The sequence below is a fragment of the Apaloderma vittatum genome, unplaced genomic scaffold, assembly GCF_000703405.1.
Source record: "Apaloderma vittatum isolate BGI_N311 unplaced genomic scaffold, ASM70340v1 scaffold6811, whole genome shotgun sequence".
NCBI classification, from domain to species: Eukaryota; Metazoa; Chordata; class Aves; order Trogoniformes; family Trogonidae; genus Apaloderma; species Apaloderma vittatum.
Genome location: NW_009699515.1, coordinates 59132 through 73812, shown reverse-complemented (window position 1 = coordinate 73812; position 14681 = coordinate 59132). Strand labels below are relative to the sequence as shown.

Here is a 14681-nt window from a genome sequence, read left to right as displayed (position 1 = left end):
ACCCTCTTACACAGAAATTAAGCTCCAGGACTTTGGAAATTTTGAGTTAAATTGCAAGAAATTATACAATTATCTCAAATACCTAAGATTCAATAAACACTGTGTACATTACTGTAATTCAGCTTCTGGATTCGGAACTTCTTGAATTTTATTTCCTTGGGGGAACTCTAAATGTGTCAGGTGACATTCTCGTAAAATCCCTCGATCCCAGGATGCACAGTACACCGCCCAGCTTTTGTTACAAGTTGCAAAAGCTCATTTCTGTCATTGATTCTGCTTTTTAGATGTGCTCCTACCTACGAATGGGATGTGAACACCAAAAGAATATTTATTTTTGTAAGTAGCAGCCCAAGACCCTGATGTCCAAGGTCAACAGGAGGAACTTCATTTCCTTAAAGAGCTTGAAAGTATTTTGGATGCACATCTGAGACATCCTTGAACTATTCTTATAAAACTGTACATCTCTTATTATTTTTTGGGGGGGAATATTTTATTTAATACATACATATAATTTTACTTAAATCCCAAGTCCAAATGATAGCAAATTGGTCAGATCAGTTTTGTCATTTTGATTCACAAAAGAAGGAGGTGGAATGAAACACACTTGGACAGAGATTGGTCTTCTTGAAGTTTCTGCTGCCACAATTAAGGAAGATACATTTGGGGGATTCTGTTAACATTTTTTTGCATTTATGAATGTAAGCAATGCAATGCAATTAGCAGATTAAATCAAAGTTTTGAGAGTGGTCTCATGAAAGGTCTCATGAGAGAAGGTCTCATGAAAATCTAGTTCTGCATGAGTTGTACTCCAAAATGCGGGGCGTCCTGTAGAAATTCTCGCCATTGACTTGAAAGGAATATTTGGATGAGGTCCCAAATATGCATTTTTTTTTTTATTAGTTATAATTAATATGCAGCTAAACATTTAAACAGTGTACAATAACGGTAATATAGTAACCTACGGCATGTCCCCTTCAGTCATCTGAATTTAAATGGAGACCAAATGTACCGGAAAGCTTTCATGTCTGAGCTGCTCTCTATTACAAAAAAATCCAATTTCCCTCATGAGAGCTTAAATTAAAGCAATTATACTTATCCTCCTCTCACACAAACAGTAGGTAGACTTTGGGGAAATAAGACAGGTTTGTAATTTTGTTCTGCTCATGGTGAGCACGTGCAGCGCTCCTGGCACAAGCCATCGCCTCACAACAGAACTCCACAGACACAGCTCAAGGAAAGGCCCAAACATCAACACCCTACAGCAAGTCTGAGAGCTGAGAGGCAACTCCACAAGCAGGAGCTGCTAATGGCACACTTGGCACAAACATGACTGATAATAAAATAGAGGAAATTGCACTCCCGACTCTCCCGGAGCCAGACAGCACATTGTGGGCAATTTCTTTTTTCTCCATCCTCTGCTCTTCAGGAGGAGATCAAGCTCTCCACATTTACATCTTTGTTCTTTGCAGTACTTACGATTCTCAGACTCTCTAAAATCCAGGGAACCATTTTTCCCCCCCTCCTTTTCAGAACAATATGATAGAAACTGCCTGCTGAGTGGATGCTTGTGCCAAGTTCACATTTGCTTAAGAACTGAGGTAGCATTGACAGATGCCCTTACCATGGAAGCTCCTTGCTCAAAAACTTCAGCTCTGTTTTAATAGCAATATTTACAAACAGTATTTATTATCATTTTACTATCTATACAGCTGCAGCTTTCTTTAAAATCAGCATGCAGTTGCTTAAAAATAAGACTAAGCACAGTTTCCAAGACCTTCCAGAGATGCTTTAATATCTTCCAAGGATACTCTAAACTAGCATGTTTAGAGTACAAATACTGTTTAGAGTACTGAAATACTGTGAAGTGCTGGTAATACTGAACTCTATTCGGTGACTTTAACTAAATACTCTGACGTTCCTCATAAATCCCAAGGGCTGTCCGCTCCCTAGACATGAATTTTTGTATTTCTGCTCTGCACCAGAGTATCTGAAATTTTCCCTGAAAGATGCACCAGGACCTCATTGTTAAACGTCCAGTTACTCGAAGTCTCACCTGCGCAATACATCTTCCCTGTTCAAAGCTGGCCTTTTCAAAATAAAGGTGTGTAACATATCCTGGATATCTTTGAGTAGGAAAATGCCTCTGACATTCCTGTTCTGAAGGGAGAAGTCACACACATGTCAGCAGAGATTATAAACCAAAAGAAGTCCCAACGGCCAGCCCACGCTGCACAGGACTTAGTTATGAGAGGAGAGAAGAGTGTGATGAGTCCACATAGTATAAAAACTTTTATTTTTATTTAAAAGTGCCTAATCCTTGCCATTGTACAGAACTAGCTGAAAATGCAAAACAACATGACAGAATGCCCAGAAGTTCGTCACTGTTTTTATCTCTAAAACATAGGCACTAGTTATAAAACTAAGCAGAACTGAACTTTGGAGCTCCCAAAACTCATAAACAGGGGTTTCACTAATCTTGAGGGGAAAGGGTATAATTATAAATTCATTTTTAGTTTAAGGGGCAGTGTGAGGTGGCTTAAGGGATCTATTCTCTGTCTGGAAACTTTCAGCTGAGAGGAACATAAAGTAAATATGGTCTCCCACCTCAGGGTCATACCTTAGCAATATGAAGGCACTCTCATTGAGTCAACCAGACTAGATGAATAGAAAGTTTAACACTAGCTCTCCTGGGCACTCCCCATGATGATATAGAGGAAAAACAGGACTTCTCCCATATGATGTTGCATAGATTAATTGCATTCATACAGCAGAACTTAGTGCTCTTCTTCCCTAGAGAATCTGAGACTCTGAAAGTGATGCCTGTGAAGCTCTCCAAAGCCCACACCCAACATTCCTCAGAGCTTACGTTCATCTTCTTTACACCTCGACGAAACTTCCCAAAACTAGTTCCGCTTGTGGGAAAGGCTGACATGGACAACCCCAAGACACTGAGATCTTCACCTGCTCTGTGAGGTCTTTGCCATTGTGGTAGCACCACAGACATCAACCAGCACCACTGAACAGGCAGCCAGGGGCCTTTTCTGGTAGTGGCATTCGCTACAGCATCTCCCCAACCAATATAAACCAGGGTAAAGGAAGCTGTGTGTTGTCAGAGTTGCTGCCAGGGATTTTGCCAGCGCAGCATTGCCATCCAAGGGCATGACTTTCTAGTTAACATGGCCAGGCCAGCAAAGTGTTACAGTGTAAACCTGAGTCAAAGACAGGTATAAAACTAAGGTCATTTCTCCTCAGAGAAAGGAGAATGGGAATAGTAATGATTACTGATGGGTTAGCGATGTCAGAAGCAGCTCATTTCCCATCTGGAAATACACATCTCCTTCCCTAAAAAGCAAAAGAAGTCAAAACCAAAAAAAACCCATGTACGCTTTCATAAATAACATCCACTTCTCCACTTACTTTCCTCCCCTGCAAAGTGTGGCTCGTAGGATGGGACTTCTTGATCTCCCAAGGGGAGGAAAAGCTGCCTCCATCACTCTGTTCAAATGAGTCACTAGAAAAAGAGAAGTGTGAGCCCAGCACGCCTGCGCTGCCGGTAACACGTACAGCGCAGAGCGGCCGCCTCAGCACCGGCTGCAGACATCTCACCTCTCCTTCTGAGATTTTCTTATAAAGTGCTTACAGAGGAAGGAGATATCAGGAAGCAGGAGAAAAAGCACAGGCTAGGAACACCGATCCAACTCAGTTCCATGCCTGAAGGTGGTACAAAGACACCATCTCTCAGCATAGCTTCACACCTCAGATGCCGAAGAAGACAGCAACAAATCTCGCCCAGGCTGTACCAGCCAGCAAAGGGACATTGTGCCACCGGACGCTGTAAAATAAATCCTCCCTTAAAGCTTGCACTATCATTTGCAGCACCAGCCTTCTCAGATTTCTCTGGACGAAGCACTATTTCAGCTCTGTGTTTAGCACTTGGAGAGAAGCCAGGAAGACTTCCATAACCACCACTGATTTGTTAATCCTTTAATGCACAGGCACTGTTTGTTACTGAGGACGTCAGGTTTCATCGCTCCTCATCACGCTGGCGATAGAGCTTCTTGACACCAGACTGCAAATATTATTGCAATGTCAATACTCCCAGGGAGAAAGCCAAGCCAAGTTAAAATGTGACTTTGGTGTTGACAAGCCAGTTTGGCATTGCAGAGTTCAAACGGCCAGGATCACCTGGTAACTTTAAAAACAGAAGAATGTTTGCCAGGATCCTTTTTGACTAGAATCTCTTCCCGAAATCCGCATGGTAACAGATAAACACTTTCCAATCAGATGAAGGAAGTAAGAATATACTAAGTGGATTACACTCTTCCAGGAAAGTGCTGGGAGAGATGCGTACATGCGTGTGAGTTTGTGCCTCTACAGATTTTCTTCATCTTTCTCACTGAACGAGAAGAAAATCAAGATCTAGGTTTGTAGCATGTAGATCTGGATGTGATGCAGCTGAATATTCCCAGGGAGTTCACTCAGACCATGGAAGCTTCAACACTTCTCTGGCTGCCCTAAGAAGAGCTGTCTCCCTGCTTACGATAAAAAAGAGGCATTTCCTGAGTGTGATCTAAAATAGATCCTACTTCATCTTTCTCGAGGGCCATCAAGACATCGTGCAGGGGCTGCACAGAACGTCACAGCCAGGCTGGCATCAGTGCCTGATGCTGCCGGGGAAGCGGCTGCCCTTCTCCAGAGCACAGAGCTATTTTAAGATCGTTTCCTCCCTCCTGGATTCAGACGTCTGTAGTGACACAGCCTGAAAGGTGAGGACACCTGAGGACAGTTGTGCGTGTGGAGGAGAAGGGTCAGCCCACCCAGGACAGCACGAAGGGGAAGGGCTGATGTGTGAGGCTGCGTCAGGCTCACGCACCCCAAGACTAACTGGGCTTCATCCCCCCAGTGCAATAAGCCCAGGCAGCCATCTCAGCCCCTATTAATTTACCACCCATTAATTACCAATCACTTTTTCTTTGACCTCATAAGGCAGATCCAACAGAGTAACGTGCTCAGCTGGGGTAGGACGAAGCTGGGCCAAGGGCACATCGAGCCCGTCCCCGAATCCATGTGCATCCCAGCTGCCCACGCAGAGCCCGTCTGCTTATCAATAGCTCCAATTAAATAGTCTCGAGGTTTCGACCACCACCAGCTTACTCACGGGTTGGGAGGAAGACAGAGAGATTTAAAATTAAATTAGCAATTGATTAATACATGAAGCCACTGGGTAGCTGCACCCTTTTGGGGTGTTAACCCTTCGGTGTCCTGTGAATTTTGTTTCATGGCTAGTAAAGCCACTGGAAATTTGGAGTAATCCTCAAAAAAAGCTCACAGTCAGGTCAAAATCTGTATTTCAGTAAAAAAAAAAGGATTTTAGAAAATTATTTTATTGAAATTTCAGTAAGCATAGAGCCTTTTAATGGTGTGGGTTTTTTAAACAGGAATGGTTTAGAAACACGTGATCCTGGAGCAGGCTATTTTCAGACTTGGTGAAATGCAAAGAACAGAACAACATAAACTGGCAAAAAGATTTAAAAAAAAAAAATAATTAGGAAGGGTGCTTTTTTTTATTTCCAGTCCTCGTAACTGGAAAGAACCTGGACTGTAAAATTCAGTGCTTGAAGTAAGAAGCAAAGTATACAAAAAAAACCCTTAAAAATGCCAGGGAGGTAGAAATTACAATAATGAAAGGATGCAAAGGACAAGAGAAAAAGGATAACTCTTCTGATGGTTTAAATAGACAGTATTTCACCGAATTCAGCAAAGCTGCCCCTGTTTACACCAAGTGTTGTCTTTTACAGGGATCCAAGGGACATACCAGACAGAATGACTGCTTTCCTTCTGCTGCCTGACATTGCTGTATATAGACAGGCAAGCACCAGGAGTGATCAAAAGCCCAGTGGCACACGGAGTAGACTTTGAAGGGCAGATGCAGGCAAAAAGTGCCAGTTTAGAGAATCTGTTCAGTTTTAAGCAAGATCTCAAACAAAAGCTGAGAGCCAGCACTGCACAAAACTACTCCCAAGGCTGTGCTTTGACTACAACCTCCTCTTTCAACAACATAAAAGTCAATGTAAATGGGCAAGAAAGACAAAATCGTACAGCAAGGGCACAGGCAGCGCTAGACCCTCACAGCATCCCTGAGAGCAGTGGTGGATCAAGGTGTTCTGCTGGGACACGTTAACGCATCTCCAAAACAGGCACAGACGCTAACACAGGATATGGTTTTTTTTCTCTTGTTTTTTGTTTGTTTGGGTTTTTTAAAAAACAAACACAAAGAAAGGAACAACAACACCAAAAAAACACCAAAGGAGACCCAATTCTATTAGTGGGGAGTTGATATGAAACAAACATTATGCTCTTCCCCTGGTAAGACGTCAACCAAAGCCCTTGTGCATTCACGTAGGCAGTCAGGCACAATTATATGGAAGTAGGAGAACTGAGCCATATTAATATCTATTAGGCAATAAAAAGCCTACCTGGGAAAGAAGCTTGTTGTCATCCTCCAGCAGCTTCACTTTTGTTTCTAGTTGCCTGATATAGTTGGAAGATGAATCTTTAAGAAAAGAAAAAAAATATGTATAAGCTTCTTGTGTGACAGGCAACTACTGTCAGTCAGCAGTATGTTTTGTCTCTCTGTAGAAGGCAAGTTCAGAAAAAATCTAATGAATAAAACCCCAAGTGTATGCATAGGGTGAGGAAGAGATTCTGCCAAAAGTCTTTCTTACTAAAAAGCTGAGATCCAGCAACAGCAGTATCTTCTGTGAATCCGTATCAGCGCCACCAGGTTGGGGGATGAGGGGTACAGAAGGAAAGTGAAGTTGAAATATGGTGTTTCATAATTTTATGAAAGTAATTTCCTAGCTTTGAAAGCCATTCTCATTCCTCTAAAATGCTCCAAAACACTCACCAAGACGTTTCCTTTCAGGTTTGAATAAACAACCCCTTCATGCACACATGCCTTTTTCTTTCCAAAACAAGTGAAAGCCCCACAATAACAACCTGCTGGCACAGCTCTGTGAGGAGGTCACTGCCACAAGCCCCGGTGCTGTGAAAGGGGAAGAAGCAAATACAGCAAGGGCACAGAGCTGCAGCATACACAGCCCGACGTACGCACAAGTGCTACCCAGGACATCTGTTTGTTTCTAGTTGAAGCACATGACACTAAGCAGAAAAAATACCAGGACAATAAAATACAGAATATCTCACATAAAACGGTAATATTCAACCTGAAGGAAAGCAAAGGCCAGTTTATCATCGCAGTAAGAGAGTAACACCAGATAGGGTGACCTGGCATAGAAGATAACTTGCAGGAGAGCTCTGTGGGTGGCTTACTGCTCTCCAAAACATCTGCTTTTTGTTTTGGAATGTGCTTTGAAGCAACACATTTGCAAATTTCACAGGAAAGAAAATAAAAGAACCTGGGAAAACCTTTTCTCCATTTTCATTACAGCTTAGCAGTTTGCAATAGTTCCTTCCATCCACCTGGATGTTTGCAAAATTTCTCCTCCATTTGTAATTTTGGTAGCCGAGGCTGTGAATTGTTACAGCAGGAGGAAAAGAGGGAGAGAGCTTTGCAGCTTATGCCTACAAAAAAACTCGAATGCTTTCTGCAAAAATGTGAAATGAAATTATATTTTATAACACTCCATTTATTATGGTATGACTGCAAAAGCCACTATGGGACCACGGGACTTCTTGCCGAGCATGAATTGGTGAGGAATGGGGTGTTCACATGGCCGAGCTGACACCGGTGCCCACTGCCGATTGCTCTCTCCTTCCAGGATGGGCCCCATCAGGCTAGAGAGCACCACTGGCTGCATCTCTGTGCACATCCCCATGCACTTGTGTAAGGTTTAGGCTGATTCTGCCCCACAGAGCCTACCTTTGCCTTTGCCAGGAGCCGCCGAACGCACTTGGCACCAGCCTGAATGCGGTTTCTTGGCCACTCTGGGGGCAGTTTCGCATAAGAGCCAGCATGTAAGCTACGGCTAATCACTGAGAGTCCTTTGACCATTCAAGAGGAAAACTGAAATATGCTTGAAAAAGTGCTGCCATAGACAAGTGCCAAGCCACACATAAAGGAACAGCAGGATGGATCAGAGTCAAGTGCCCATCTAAAGCACAAACACTCTCAGAGAAAACATGCTCGCTTTCTTGTTTGGATTGTGCTCTGTCCAAACCCAGAAAATCCAAATGCGTCCTCATGGAAAAGGTTAAGAAGACACTGTAGGAAGCTATGGAAGTTCACTGAACGGTTTAAGTGGTGAGGAAGTTCACAGCAATATCACCTTCAGCCACAGGGACCACAAACTCTCTCTGCTCAACAACAACCCAACATTGGAGGAGTCTCCAGGTCAAAGGAGAAGAGGGCAAACCAAGTAGGTTATAATACCAGTCCATAGCACCTTCCCTGTGAAGGCCTCATGCTAACAGCATCGTGAATTTAGTCACGTGTATCAAAAGGTCTATACCTACTATAATGCTGTAGAAGATCAATGCTTAAGTCAGCAAGACTTCAGCATCAACTTGAACTACTTGCTGACTGAATTAGTAATGAACCTGTCCTCCAGTGGGGTGAGAGTGGAGTCTGAGATGCTTAAATACAAAGCAAAGGACCATGGACTCTTTGGTCTGACCTCTGCATCCCAGGCCACCACACTCTGTTAACTCTCCCCTAAATTCAGTCCAACAGTATCCATTTGGCTAAACATTTCCCAGAACAGTCTCCTGCTCTCTCTGAAGACAACCAGAGACTCCACCTTTACACTCTCCCTGGATACAACAGCCTCCATCAGTAGATCTGGCCAGATAACACGTCCTTCCTCACCCTCCAGCTTCACCAGTACCCACCCGCTGCCAGGGCAGCAGCAGAGCTGAGTGCCTCTACACAATGAACGCAGTGATCCTGAACAGCAGGTCCTGATTTTTATCTCTAAGTGTCAGGGCTTCAAGGAAGGATTCAAAGCTGGTGTCAAAGGAAAAGCTCAATCCACGCCTGGTTCTGGACGCAGCCCAGTCACAGCATGCCCGAATTGCACAGACAGCAACACTTGCATAAACAAGTGTAGAAATGTTAAATAATGCTAAAAAAGTTCTGACTTGGTGCCGGTAACAGACACAGGGTCCAGAACTACAGCACTAAATCTGTTGCCCGTTAGCAGTCCAAGCCTGTTTCCCAAGCAGCAGCACCCTGCTATACCAGCGTCCTCCCTTGCTTTTGTACTCTATCACTGTTAAAAGTGTTTATATTGTAGACCACCACATCACATCAGCTGCAAAGATCAGCAATGAAAACAAAAGCTTATAGGAACTATTTCTGATGCAAATAAGCTCTTCTCACAGTTCTGTGCCTCTCCAGAAGCTCTGCGTTCAAGCACAGCAGGAAGTTACCCAAGGTGGAGGCTGGCAACCTGAACCTCATGAGCAACCTCTTCAACATGTGCTTGTGGTGTGTTCCAGTACTGCAAACAGCTGCAGGAAATTAAGGTTAAGCGCATGAATGGTGGCACAGAAGCTGTTGTATTCAGGCCCTGAATACCACAACATTTGACTGGTTGGTTGACAGAGAGAATAGAGCATGGCTGCCAAAGAAAGGGAAATGGAGCAAGAACTATTTCTTCGCTTTGGTTTCATATCCCTTGGAAAATAAAAGGGTATTCCTTGGGAAGGCAAGCCCTGCACTCCCAGGAGCCAATGCACACCACAGCTACCCCCAGTCTTGAAAGTCTGCTCTGAGATTTGCTAGAATTCTTCAAACACCAATCCCCAACCCCAAACCATGTCTGATGACTGACCTCAGCCTGAAAACACCCCACAGCAACATAGAATCATTAGAGAAGAAGGAAAGCAAATGAGCTGTTTTGCCAGGAGAAGATGCTCCATCTCAAGGCAAAGGCTGAGAAACAGTGCTCAGAGCTATCACTGTCCTCGCTGTGCCCTCAGAGATGAATCGTCTCCATCTTCTGGACCTGCCTGTGCTGAGGTAGGTGACAGATGAGCCATCTGCATCTTGATCTCAGGTTTAAAAAATCCCATAACTCTCATGACAGCAGGCAGTAACACTGCTGGGCTGAGCAGCAAAACCCCCAGTTGGGTCTCTCCCACATTAGATCAAGAAACACATTCCCAACATTTTTCTGCCTCTGACCTTCCTCTTATCAGTGAGTTTCCCTCCTCTCCTGCCTCCCCCAGAGCCATGGGGCAAGGATGGCCCTGCTGACCCACCCAAGAGAGGCAGCAGAGCTGGATCAGACAGCTCAGGCCTCCTCATATCCTTCACTAGAAATTAAATAAATGGTTCTCCTTGCCTAATCAAAGCCTGCTGCCAGCCGTGAGGAATGCTCCACCTTCAGCAGCCCAAATGTGCTCTTCTCAGTGACATGAGCAGATCCCAGACCTGGGTGCTGGAGTGTATCTCCAGCACACATGCCTGGCCACCACCTCATGGTGCCTTCGAGTCCATCCACGCCCTCTGGTGCCTTGCCCACAACCTGACACCTTGTCCTACCCTGGCTGGACAACCACTTCGGTTGTCTCTGCAGAAGCACAGCAGAGTGAAGGGGAGGTACTGTATCAGCAAAACAGATAAAAGGATGGTGGTTAAGGACATGTGGACAAGGATAAGTTTTCTGGGAGGATGCTCTGGCCCTGGGTGCCACCTGGGATACCACTGGGGCCTCCTCCAGTTACTCCTCGGGTTCATAAGCACCAGCTGCATGAGCAATGGGTGCCTTAGTGGACCAGATGGCACCAGAGGGAAGGAATTTCCCATCAAAACATCTCACCTACCACCCAGAACCCTCCCTGTCGCAGCCATCACACTTAGTGCAGAAGAAGAGGTTGGCGAGAGAACTGGTGTTGTGTCCTGCCAGGCTGCTACCCAGAGCAGCAAAACAGATGAAAACCACAATCACCATCAGCGATTACTCATTCATACAACGTAAATGCTTCAAGCTAAATAGTTCACAGAGCTGTAAAACTTGAAGTTCTGTTTCTTTACAAAGCCTTTGAAAAACTAATTGGATGTAGCTCCGCACATTATCTCCATGAGAGGTAGAAAAGTCGCATTCCAGCCCAGGAAAGAGCATTACTGTTACTATCCACTCTCCTCAAGATTTACTGACTTAAAAAATACACTCCATCTGGAATGGGGTGTAATTCAGCTTGGATGCAATCTAGCTGAGTAACTTTTCTTCACACAGATAAACCACTTAATACTCATTACAGCCAAATTGAGGCAAGATAAATCACTCTACCTTGTTTTAACTCAGTGCCCTCTGTGAGAGCAGGGAAGCGCCTGGCTCCCGAAGCTTTTTTAAAACATAAATTAGAAACTGTTTTAACAATCAATCTTTCAGCCTGCGGAGCATAGAACAGTGTCATTTAACAAGACACTTGGAGACATTGGAGCCTTTCTGATTCTCATCTGATATTTCAGAGTCATCTGTCTGAGGAGTAAATATGATGAATTATACATTTATTTTGACAGTAGCAAAAGAAATGTTTGTATTTCCTTGCATGTCATTTCTCCAAACCACATCCACACAGAGCAGAGGTTTGCGTGGTAGCTAAATGTTTGAGATTGAGACACTTTTAAGACCTTTTCATGATGAGATCTTAGCACTTAATACAAGAAAAAAAAAATCCTTTTAGAGCAGAGATGCAAGAAAAGGTTAATGTAGGAGTCCGTGAGATGAGGAAGCTGTCAAGAGCCCTTCGATGGGACTCACTCACAGTGGGATGGTCCCTACATCCAGCCTAGGCAATACAAAACAACCCCGCATGAGCAGACTTGAGACTACAGAGGTGCCTTAATCGTTTTCCGCCTCAGCCCACTAAGGGTTGATTTGTCTTTTTGATGTCTGCTACAAAGAGGGGCTTACACAGCGTCCCACTGGGGTACTGGCTGGCAAGTCAGGACTGTGGTGCCCCACTCCAACACTCGCTGCCACCCGCTGCATCTTCTCCTTATGAGCTACTTTTACTGAGCATGACTTAAGACGGTGAGGTACAGATACGTTTTGTCAATGTCCTGCAAACAAGGCTCTTGCTCACCTCATAAAAAGCAGCACCCCTAAAAAGATTCTCCCAAATCCAAACCCAAGGATGAAAGACACAGGAAGGAGTGATGCTCTGCCAGGTTTGCACTTGTGGCCAGACGCCACCTTCTCCTTCGCCTGGTGGGATGGTGACATTTTCGCTTCCTCCCCTTCCATCATAGATCACCTCATATAAAGGCCTTCACCTGTGCTCAATAAAACATTTCACTGCTTGTCAGCAGTTTCGTTATCACACCTCTGCTCTTCAGCACCATATTTCAGATTCGTATTGCTCTGCTGGTTTTGCTTCTTGACACAGACAAGCAGGCTGAAAAATGGGCCAGCAGTTAAATCTTGTAAAGAAGTTGATTTATTAAGGTAAAGGCACTCTTCCAGAGCAGCTGGGAAGAAGACAAAACTCACATCTCTTTATATGTTGTCATCAAAGGAAACAATTGAGAGAGGCGGACAAACCCACGACCCTTGATTTTTCCTAGGCAGCCCTCATTTTTCTGCTCGTACCAGTAAATCCCCCTCCCAACATCCTGTTTTGGACTGGTGTGTAAGGCAAGTTTTAACATCAGGCTTAACTCAGCAGTTGGCTCAAATGTGAGCAGGGACACCAAAAAGCCACTGCTGAGTTTTTCAGGTGCTGTCCTCCGTTACTGCATTACCAGGGCTTTTCAGGTATGCTCCTTGGTTCTCCTGGGCATGTTCAGCTCTGCTGTGACTCCTATCCTGACCTGGGGAGAAGCCACTTCTTCCAGCACCTGGATGATGCTGTCGGTACCCAAGGGACTCAGCCCTTGTCCCCACATTAGCCTTTGTCCCCACTGAGCAAAGGCAGGTCTCCAGTCCAGCACCCAGGCTCCAACCCAGCCAGTGCCTGCTGAAAATATCACGAAAAGCAGCTGTGAAAGCATGTGAGTGGATGGGAGGGCAGGTCTGCAGACAAAAGGCACGGTTAAAGCCAAATGTAGCATTCCAGCAGTAAGGTGAAGAAGCCCAATGATCCAAACCCTCCTTCTCTTTTCTCAGGTCCACAATACCACACTGTGCTAATCCCAATCCCTAGGCCTCCCCTGTAGGAGTTGAGCACATTTTGGGATCTCCCAAAATGGTGGCAAGAGAACATGCAAATGACAAGGGCTATGGCAGACAAGCTCCCAGACTTTTGAAGCTTTGCAAGATATTCTGCAAATAAACAATACCAAACCGCTCTATCTCATGTCCTATCACCTCATTCACTCCATCACTCGCTGGGTTGTGTAGGGAGCAATTTCTCCTGCACTCTGCCAGGCAGCATTGAAGAGGTGGCAGGAGGGTCCTTTCCATAGCTGAGGTGCTGCAGTACACTTCGACTGAATAGACACTGCCTCAGACTATGCTAAATAAATACAAGGCCCACATGTAGCATCCAAGGCCATCTACCATAACATCTGTCTAAATAAGACTGGTATGATCAGGCTTTATTTTCAAGGTGCAGGTGATAGCTCCAGTATAGCACAGGTATCCAAACACAAGTCAAAACAACAGAGAAGCACCTTGCCATTTCAATCACAAATAACAAAGAAATCTGGTCTTGGACTAACATACTTTTTTTTTTACCTTCCCAAGCTGGTGGTTACACAGCGGTGACACGGCTGTGCAACCGCAAAGTGGAACATATGCCACTGCAGCTATTTAATTAACATTTCATAGCAAGCCTGTAACTACAAGCTCTGAAGTTTTTCAAGACTGCACGTTCCCAACTCAGTTCCAGTTCATTAGGCCTGTCTGGGAGCTTAGCAGCCTCAAGTCAGTCTGTAACACTCTGATAAAGTCTCTCCTGAATCCGGCTTTTGCAGCTCACTACCACAACTTCCAGCCATGACATCATCTCGTTGCACAGCAGAACATCTGTCCGTGATGACTGTCAACAGGAGCTCAAGAGCTCCAGGTATCTTATCAGGATTTCATTAGGAAGCGGCTGATAAGGAAGGAGGAGTGTGTGCATGTGTGTGCCCGTATAACTCAGTGCAGCCAAGAGAAGAGATGGCTCGTCCCGTCAGTGTCTCGGCCACCAGTTTCTCCTTCTTTGCTTGAGTGATCTTCATATTCTCAATCTTCATGGTGGCTGTCCTTCTATCACCACATATTTTTTCCATTGGAGATCTTGCATTCTGAGGATGTCTAATCCACACAACCCATAAAACCTGCTTAACGGGAAGGCAGTAAAACACCTCCCAGCCTTGTAGTCTGACTTCCCCTCTCCTGAGGGGGACAACCGGCAGCTTCTCTTCTGCTGGGAATGGGCAAGGACAGACAGTGCTGCTTCAGCTCTCCAGGGCTTCCCACAGCTCTCCTTGTAAGCCTGCTTGCAGAAGATGGCACCTCCACCAAGCTGCTCAGATGTGCTCCCCATACGACACGCTGCCTGCACGACAGACCAGCTCAGCCCTGATTACTAGGCACTACCGCTTGCCCAGGTTTCTTGGGGAAATCTTTCTTTTCATGCCCCCAAGATTTTGAAGGTAAACAACCAAGGAAAAGACTGCATTTGTTTTACAGCTTGCGTTTTAACATGTGACTATGGGCATCACTCTGGGAACAATCATCGTGAGTCTTCTGAGGTTCAGCTTCAGACTGAGCTTGCAGGAAAGA

At 44.9% G+C, this 14681-nt stretch overlaps 1 protein-coding gene across 1 annotated transcript in view; it reads right to left on the bottom strand.

Annotated features, from left to right (window-relative positions):
- The window catches only part of CCDC85C (coiled-coil domain containing 85C), a gene marked incomplete at its 5' end in the record, with an annotated part of 107715 nt that overhangs the window by 33908 nt on the left and 59126 nt on the right, over positions 1-14681 (bottom strand). Inside the window, one exon of the mRNA XM_009878399.1 lies at positions 6477-6553. Within this exon, the coding sequence (XP_009876701.1) occupies positions 6477-6553 (77 nt within the window). The remainder of the gene's footprint in view (positions 1-6476; positions 6554-14681) is intronic.